The 9,883-nt window shown below is 42.1% G+C and overlaps 1 protein-coding gene across 9 annotated transcripts in view; it reads left to right on the forward strand.

Annotated features, from left to right (window-relative positions):
- The first annotated feature begins 6 nt into the window (after nt 1-6).
- Nucleotides 7-9,883, forward strand: part of COBL (cordon-bleu WH2 repeat protein) — a 276,558-nt gene continuing 266,681 nt past the window's right edge. For 8 of the 9 annotated variants that reach the window (XM_025206104.1, XM_025206105.1, XM_025206110.1 and 5 more), the window contains exon 1: nt 1,025-1,152. In XM_025206104.1, the coding sequence (XP_025061889.1) occupies nt 1,034-1,152 (119 nt within the window). In that variant the 5' untranslated portion in view covers nt 1,025-1,033. Of the gene's footprint in view, nt 62-1,024; nt 1,153-9,883 lie in introns of those variants that run through there. The other variant, XM_025206108.1, reaches the window with a different exon arrangement.

Consider the following 9,883-nt stretch of genomic DNA (forward strand, 5'->3'; position numbering starts at 1 on the left):
GGGCTGAGCGCGGCGGCCGCAGCGCCATGGAGAGCCCGGGGCCCGCCGGCCCGCCTGCCGGGTAAGCCCATCTCGTGCCAGCCCCGCCGCCCAGTGCTTGCTCGGGAGCCGGCCTGCGGGCTCCCACCTGTCACCAGCGCCGGTTTGGCCGGGGGGGCGGGAGGGGTGTGCTCATGTCCAGATTTTAGGGTGAAAAGGTGACCGGCTGAAGTGAAGTTACAGAGGAGTTAATGTAAGGGCAGAAGAGCCTGGGGTAACTAACCCAGGGGGAGAGGGGAGGCAAGTGGGCAGAGGTCGTGTCAGGGAGAAATCAAGTGTTTCACATTCAGTAGCGCTGTGTGTGTGTGTGTGTGTATGTGTACGGGTAGGTTTGTTCACATGCTGCTGAGACCTGAGGGAAAGGGTCTTCCTTGGCTAGCCCTATCCCAGCGACAGGACGTAAAAGAGATCACTCAGAGAAATCCTTGCCTCTCGTGTGCTTACACCGATGAATTTTAAGCTGTTTTGTCTCATTTGAAATTCTTTGTTGTGTAGACTGTAGAGGGTATCCAGGTTGTAGCCACATCGGTCTAGAGGCAAAAGCAATCAAAACTTGTGGCAGAGGCAATATCTTTTAAAGCTTGCAAATACAGACTTTTATTTTTTGCAAGTGTCTAATTGGTCTAATAAAAGATATCACCTCTGCCACACATTTTGATTCCACTGGTGTGTAGACACCCATATAGACAGAGCTGTAGATCTACATGTATCGAATAAATCTCTGTCTGGAGATGAACCCCTCTCCCTCCCCACCAAGTTTGGGAGCGTGAGGGTCCCCTGCACCACCCTGCACCAGGGCTGGAGGATTGTCCCAAGAAAACATTAGCAATGTGGAGAGCCTTGGATAGCATCTGCACATAGGTTTTTTGCCCTCATCCCAGTTGCTGCCTCTTCCAACCTGCCCTTGCAGTGGGAAGAACAGTGACACATGGAAGGGTTAGAGAGGATGTGCTCTCCTGAAATGCCAGCACATGGTGCTGGGGAGCGTGGCAGCATGGAGGAGGTGCTGGGCTTGAGTGGGGAAGTGTTTCCAGGGGAAGCTGTACTGAAGTTCTGGAGTCACGAGGACAATGCAGGGGTACTGAAAAGCCTTTGGGAAGACGAGGCAGAAAGGTCTGTATTCTGGCACAGATGGGAAAAATCCTGATTCCAGCTGCTGAGGGAGCAGCTCTTTAAGGCTGTAGACTTCTTTTTCTAGATGGGCTTCTGGAGATCCTTTAGGACGGGTGGGCAAAATGCGGCCTGGGGGCCGGATGTGGCCCACCAGGCCATTCTATCTGGCCTGTGGGGCCCCTAAAAATTTAGAAAATTAATATATATCTGCCCCTTGCTGCCTATAATGTGGCCCTAGATGGCTTGCCAAAACTCAATATGTGAGCCTCCGCCCGAAATAATTGCCTTCCCCTGCTTTAGGAACACCAAAACCCTTTCTTGTTGTTGCGTCTCACTGTACATGTGCTTTTGCTGCAGTCCCCTTCTTTGAGCTACGTCCTTCCCCCGGCCCTAAGTGATGCAGTTAACTCTCATATAAGCTGTGTAATACAGACCCGTAATGTTTAAAGAGAATGAATCAATACAAGATGTAAAAGTAGTGACAGTGCTAGTTCAAGAACTACAAACAATGCCCTCCACCTGAAGTTGTGGGCAGTCTCTTTACTGGAGGAAAATCTAGGCAAACATTTCAAAGCTACAGTCTCCTCACAATTCACTGCTCTACTTCACAATATTTTCCACAGCTAAGGAGTGTGTTTGCCCATTATACTTTTACTTCAACATAAAAAATAATGAAATAAAAGAGGGGTAATACTAGTACATGCATCCTAAAACTGAAAAAGAAAAACAGCTCTCTGATTTCTCTCTATTTGATTACAGTAAAGCACAGTATTGAATGGGGGTAATATTTTTGTTGTTGTGGTTTTAAAGGTCTGTTTCTTTAGCTTGCTTATTTGTTTGCTCTTGCCAGTCCTTGGAGTTAGATGCTTAGTTTTCAGGTTTGTGCAGGAAGTAATGGATGAAGGAAAAGTGGCATCAGAGTTATTTACACTGCTGTACAGGCAGCCTGCTGTAAATTGAAGTCAGCTCGTGCTAACAAAAGCTGATGCGTCTCTGATTCAGTTAGTCTATAAAGTACATCAATGCCTGTATAATGTTTACTTACTAGTTTGTTGTTATTGTTGTTAGAAAGCTTAGTTGCACTTAAGGATTTTCTTTTTAACAATAACTTCTTCAAATATCTGACAGAATCTCACTGGATTTTTTAAGCCATGGGTTATGTGCAATCCCATCATTTCTAGGGATTTGATATGTAAACAAAAATTGTTTTTAAAAGTAGTGAGGAAGGGAGCTAGGATGTAAACTTGCATATGTGTTTTGATGAGTAAGGATTGTCTCTAAGTGTGGCTTTGAAAGACAGGGTACACTTGGATTGCTGTGCATCAAAACACAGATTGGATTTGCAAGTGCCCATGATGTGCCCATTTCAAACACTGCAGCTAACAGAATGCCAGCTGATACACTGAAGTCTCATAAGCCTAGTATTTCTAAATAAAGGCTCAAGTTCTCTGACCAGTTCTGTGTATAAGTAAATAGCCCCTGCAGTCTGAAGCATGTGAGAGAATGCCCCCATGAACGTCAGTGGGTATATTCCAGATTTATAGTAGTTTGACTGCACAGAATTTTGCCTGCAGAGAACTTGTGTTTGGAATATATTGTATCTGGGTCTAATCCTATACTCTTTCTGAAGTTAGTGGCATAAATCCCACAGATGTCAGTAGGGCAAGCCATTTTTTTCAGTGGTCCTAAACCTACATGGATTCATGGGCAACAATACAAACCAAATATTGTGCTGCAGACAATAATGTGCTCCAGACAATATTTGGTTTTGCTCTGCCTGTTAACCTCTGTATTATCCCTTTAATGTCTTGTGTCTGCAGGCAGGATTGAAGGATTTTTACTGTGATCCATGGATTTGGGATCACTGGTGAACTGCATCAGAAGTCAGCTCAGTAGTGGTCCTAAGTCACTTTCATTTGAACTTTAGGTGACAATGCACATACATGCCTTCTATCCATCAGAATTTGCTGGAACAGTAATGAATTTCTAATGTTGATAACCAATACTGGTGGAAATTTAGTTCTTTACTTGTTTTTACCATACCAATTAAACAGGAAATTAGTCAGGGCAAGAGAAATACTGAGAGACTCTTAAGACTGATTTGCTAGTAATACAGGTTATGAACCAGGTTTGTATTTATGAAACGTTTAGGTAGATATGAAACCCCCCCCCCCCCATGAGTTCTTGAGGGCACCTATTTTGTTCATAAAAGGTCTGTCACAAAGTACGTGGATGAAAAAAACCCATTAAGCTGGTGTCTGACTTAACTAGTGACTGAGCTGGTTTACAGCTGTAAAAGCAAGAGGTTAAAATGACCTGACCTCGCAATTTTTAACCAAAATTAGGTAGTGTGTTTTGTCTCTATGTAAATCATTAATAGCGCTGGTATTGGCTTCTTTTGTTAAATTGGCGAGCAAACTTAATGTATCATTGGTTCCTGAGTAGAACAGCTTTGCCTTATATTTTTTCCTCCAGATAAATTTAATAGCATTCCTTGTTGGAAAATGTACAGTTAGGAAAATAGTGTTTTGTGGTTTAAATGACAAAGTCTAAGATTACAGTATTTTACCAAGTTTTTGTTCATTTGTTTTGAAGAACACCTTTAGAATTTCGAATTTAAGAATATTATAATTGCTAGTTACGAGACAGATGTTTTGTAAAACAATAATACATTATTTAAATATTCTTTTTTAGAGCCAATTCTGAAACCAAGTAGTAGTGCTGGTCTGAGTGAAATTCATTCTTGTGCAGGGAGCCAGCACAAATCTTATAGCCTACTTGAGACCGTGTTTGGAGGGGTTGCTTAACTGATCCATAGTTTTGTGCAAGACCCCAAGCCCAATTTTTAGTTCTGCTGTTCCTTGAACATATAAATTTGGCATGCAGATAGTATAGTAATGAGTGCAAGCTTGACAATTTTAGGGCAAATTCTGTCATTCTGGGCACAGATTTGCTTCATTTTACCTTAACAAGGGGTGCATCTACATTTGCTCTTTACTGAAAAACTGACTAATTAGCTTCACAGTAAAGTTGTCACTGGCTACACATGCACCTGTATTAGAGCACAGACAATTAAATAACTCCTCTGTGGGATAGTACTGACTGAAATAAGTACTGTCCTATGGTGGAGTCATTTAGTGCGCCAAAATTCACATGGAGATGGTGACTGGGGCTGGCTGGGGCAGGAGGATCCTATAGTGCAGGGGCTGCCTGCCAGCTAGCCCTACACTGTAGCACCCTTGTGCCTCAGCCAACCTCTCCACTACAGATGCTGCCACCTGGAGACCAGGGTGGCCCCCCCAGGGCTCCCTGCTAGCCCAGGGCTGCTCCACCCTGGCTCGAATTGCTGTAATCCTGGGCGCAAGTGTAAACTCTGCATCCAGGAGCAGCTAACTTCAGCATGAACTGCTTTGGAGTTTATTCATTTGGGGTAATTGCAACTGTAGATGCACCCAGAGAGGTCACTAGAAAAGCAGAATTTATTTTTCTCTGCTACTTCATAGCAGCTATTAGAAGCAAAAAATAAAATGGTTTAAAACACTGACAGCAGTCTGGAGCCTCGTCCTGCATATCATTATTTCAGTAGGACCAAGGGAAGGGTTTCTCTGCTGTGCTTTTCAAACATCTTATCAATGAAATCAATGGGAGTTTTGGGTGGTCAAGAAAACAGCGTTCCCTCTAAGCTGCATGGTGTGCATGGCCATGCAGGCGTGCCTGGCAGCGCAGTATGAGCACCCCTGCGCGGCTGTGCACATCACAACACAGCTTAGAGGGAACGCTGCAAGAAAATCCACACTATGTCATATGTGGAAACATTGGCATAGAGGTCGCATAGAAATTTACATTCATTATGACTTCTAAGGGCTCATTCTTTTTTAACAGTATGGGGGTGCTCAACACTTTCCATTTTTGAGCCACTGTAGACTTGCTTTGTGATCTTGAATGAACCCTGAGATCCTGATTCAAAATAGGCACTGGTATTCAGGAAACCATGTGTTTAAGTACCTTCTTGAATTAGGGTCTTAATTTTCTGTGCTTCTGTTTTTAAGGTGAAAAATGGAGAAAACACTTCTCTGTCTTTCACGGGTATTTTGTCATTTTATGTCTGTGTGTGTCTGTGTGTGTGTGCATGCACAGAATCACACGCACTTGGGAGTTGCTTAAGAACAAAAGTGGAAGGACTTTATGGATGCGTCCTCGTGAGCGTACATGCAGATTTTGCAGCGCTTCAAACCAGTGTGAGGCGCTGTAAATGGCAAGCAGTGCACACACACCCATTCGCTACGCTTGCAGTGTGGCTGGGTTTTTTTGTCACTAGGAGATCTGATATAAAACAAAATATTGCCACTAAAAAAAGCAGCGCGGTGCATGCGGCAGCAGTGTGTGCCGCCAAAAACTGAAGCCTGGCTGGCCAGAGCCATGCTCTGGCTGCTAGCCAGGCTCCCAGCGGCTGGCTCAGCACCACTGCTGCCCCAGCAGCCCTGAACTCCAGGTAAGCCCAGGTTGCCCCAGCCTCCCCTCCCCACTCAGGTCACTTTGCCATACACTGGAGTGTGCAGGCAGGGGTGTACCCGAGGACAAATAGCAATGACACAAATTTGTGCCACTGCTGTTTGTCCTGTCAGAAACATACGTCCCTTCATGTGCATACTCATGGGGACATGCCTTAAAAGTTCTATCATAGTGTTATAAAGGTCATATAATGTTAGTAACAGTTACACACAGGTCCCTGGAAAACAAGCCTTTAAGTACAGAACAGGTCAAGTGTCTGTATTTTGTTTTGACTTCTAGTATAATTTTACGTTGTACACTTTTAGTCTGCAGTAGGCTTTGTGCAATTGCACGTGTCTTATTTAAAACATTGTATTATGCATGTATCTACCTATCACCCATCTATCATGTTTCCTTAAATGATTCTTTTAAATGGTCAAGAACATCTACCACATACAGAATGCTACTCTGTAGTACTACATCAGCAACCACGCCCCCACCCCAGTAGAGTTCTGACGTATAACACTCGGGTATCCCAAGATATGGGATACATGAAAGCCCTGAAGCGTGTATCTTGAAATCAAAAACTAGATCAACTGGAAATCTTGGCATTGCCTCCACTTCACCTTCAGTATAATTATAGATTAAAACTTTTGTTGAACAAGTAGCATGCTTGATGGGCAGAGAGGATGAATTCAGAGTACAAATAGAAATGCAAATAAATACAATGATAAATATGTTAAATGAACCTGCCTCTTGAAGCTCTAATATGAATACATATTTTGGCACAGTCTCTCTCACTGCAAATAGCAAAATGCACTTGAATCCACTTCCTTCATATGCACATTCACAATCTTCATGAAATGTAGTGGGGATTGTGCATAGAAATGGAATAGTAGAATTTCTTTAGCAGCAAATTTTCTGACGTACTTTAGGCCTGTTTCTTGTCTCACAAGAATTTGGATTACAGTGGGGCTACTTCAGTATAAAATTCATGTAAGTGGGAAAAATATTGTGCCTGTCTGCTTGCAGTCAAAATAGTATCTTGTTTCTTTTTACGTATTTATTTTACACCATTGTATTAATACAAATATTGACTTACCAATACAGGCAAATCTCTTTTAATTCAGTATGACTGATGCTTCAGAATTGTTTAAAGGTCACTGTAACAATAAGATACACAACAACATCATCAGGCATAGTACAGTACAGTCTATTCCTTTCTTTTATTTCCCCAGCTGCCTTTTTAAGCTTCAAGTCCACCATTTCCGACTTGTTCCTTTTCTCATTTTCCATCTTATGCTCTTAAAGAGCAGCCAGTTAGACTTTTGGAGGTGTCTTCCAGTCCTATAGTTCAATTATAGCTATGATTTTTTCCCTATTCTCTCTTTTACCCCCCTCTCTCATCCTTCTGCCTCCCTTTGAATATCTTTCCTCTCATTCTTCAGGACCTCCCCTGCTCTCTGTGAGCCATAATTGACCTTAGCCTGCCTTCTCCTACCCTGTCCTACTACATCCTTGTTTGTTGTCTATATCTTTTTCTTTCTGTTTGGCTTTCATTCCTGTATATTTAGAGCTACTTGTTGTGGGCTTGTTTTCATGAAAGTACTTATTTGTACAGAGAGTACCTATGCTGCAGTCTGCTAGGATAAATTTTACTTGTTATTCCCCCTAGGCTATCTAAACAAATTACACAGTCCAGCAGCTTGGAAATAGCACATTAAAATATTTGTGATCTAAAGTGCTACAGTGGGATATGAATTTACACAGCACGTACTGTTAAGGCAAAAATATGGAAATATTGAGTTTGAAATCAGAATAATTTTTTTTCTTCACCTGGAAAATGGCAGCATTTAGATTTGGGGCCTTTTTTACTAGCTTTCCTTTTTTTTTTAGAGATGTATAGTGCTTCCTCTGGAGTTGAGTGGCAAAGACCACATTTATCACTCCTATATCTTGAGTGCTTGTACCCAATCTTCCTGACATTTCTGGCATTTGTAGAAGATCTTTATCTAGGTATGTATTGTGTCTTTGTCATTGTAGTATCTGAGTACATCACAGACTTTAATGATTGCCTCCTCTGTGTGGTACGGAAATATTAACAAGCCCCTTTTACAGGTAGAGATCAAATAGATTATGTGACTTGTCCCGAAACCACACAAGAAGTCTGTGGTAAATCCAGGAATGCAACCCAGTTTTCCTGAATCCTAATTCAATGCCCTAACAGACCTTTTCCTGTAATAGATTTTTGAATCACTTTCTTGGTTACCTCCAACAAACTTTTTCCTGGTGTGGCACCTTCCATCTTTCACAACACAGTTTTCTTTGGTAGTTTTTCATTTTGATTTATGTGGAAACCTGCATTCCTCATGGTTTTAATGTGCTATGGCAGAGGGCTCTGGAATCGTATTTACTGTCTCAGTCAGTGAGGCCAAGTGCCCAAGAAGTGTGGAATTTGAAACAAATTTTAAAACCAGAGTTTCTGGGGGAAAATGAGAACTCTTCGGAGTAGTTTGATCTCCAGATAATGGAAATTCCAACTATTATCAAATGTCCTCTCTTGTTTTTCAGTATGCATAGCCCTACAGCAAATTACATGTATTCTCACTTTAACCTTTTAATGACTAACATCTTAATATTCTTAATGTAATATATGATTCCAGAGCTGGGAGGTAGGTGATCCATATGCTAGACTGCCTATCACTAAACAGATGATCCTGTACAACATCAGAAATGAGCCAGAGATTTAGCACATGCCAAAAAATGAGTCAGAAAGATTCCATGGCAGGGGAGTGCCAAGATAACTATGAGACACAGCATCTGATATCCACTTTTAGTACTTCTGCACCAAAAATAATGTTTTTCACTGCTACTAATGTGGTACTATTTAATGAGCTTTATAGATCAGTATATTTGTCAAGCATCATATGTTCAGTTAGAAAAGTGTCTGAAACACACAACATAGGGATAGTTGCTTTTTCTCTCACTGGTTGCTTATTCTCTCTCAGATTGACAGATGTTCAAACTGAGCATTAATACTTTCAAGCACCACAAAAAATGCAGTAAGAAGGGGACTGCAGGTGTTCCAGTCCCTTGGCTAGAGAGCTACACAGTCACCTCAGAGGTGAACTCCCCAGCAGGTGCATGATAGAGGCTCCTTGTGTCCTTCTCTCCCCCTCATCCCTAAGGGAGCCTGATGATTAATGGCTTGCGCTTTTCCCTGCTGGGGAAGGGGGCAGGCTATAAATGAGCAGCTGGCAGCTGGTGAAAAGGTGGGGTTGGGGTGGGAACAGGGGGCAGGGAGGCACTGATTCATGAACAGTACTGGGACTCTCTGAGATTGTTCAAGCAGTGTCAAGAATCAGTGTCATGGTTTGAACAGTTCCAGGACTGTTCAGGTTATGGCAGAAGTTTGGAATTAGCTGTACAAAGTGGAACTGCTACATCAGGACCACTTAAGAGAGATCCTCACTAATGCTGTGGTAGCTGGGACACTTGCCTGGGATATGGGAGACCCAAGTTCAAGTTCCTGATCTGAATCAGCTGGAATTGGTACTTAAACCAAAGTGTTTCACATCCAAAGTCATTGCCCTAACCTTAGATAATTAATTATTAAGGTGGGGCCTCTTGTCTTTCCCTTTTCATAATTTTTACTCAGGTCCTGAGGAAACTTCCACTGAAATTGGTGCATTTCCCTAAAAATATTTAATTTCAACCAAAAAAATCTTACCAGAAAATTCCTAGCTGTGCACAGACAGAAAGTAAGGCATCCTGACCTTTCTGACCTGTATGACTGCCATTGTACTAATAGCAGTAGTATCTTGTTTTACTCAGTAAAGTAGAGGTAAGACGCAAAGTCATTTTTATGTTGTCAGTTTCCTAAGTATGACCATATTGTAAAGTTCAGCGATAAGAACCAATGCGTTAGTACTTAATCGGTCAGATATGGAATCCTTTATCTAGAAGTTTTAGGACAGCTAAAAAAACACTTAAGATTTCACATCAGCAATATTGGATTTCTTTAGCTGTGTATTCTGTGCTATGTCTTATCTGTAAATACCTGTTGATTGAATCACCCTGTATTGTAATGTTCCTGTGAATTTAAGTCCAAAAGTTAGAACCTTGAGAGGGTTAAACAGGTTACAAAGGGCACCTTACAAAGATCAAGTGAACGAAGGGCGGAGACTTCAGGCTTCCAAAGTGGTCTGTTGGGGCTTTGGGTACACAGCATTCATTCCTG

Source organism: Alligator sinensis, unplaced genomic scaffold, assembly GCF_000455745.1.
Source record: "Alligator sinensis unplaced genomic scaffold, ASM45574v1 scaffold796_1, whole genome shotgun sequence".
Lineage (NCBI taxonomy): Eukaryota > Metazoa > Chordata > Crocodylia > Alligatoridae > Alligator > Alligator sinensis.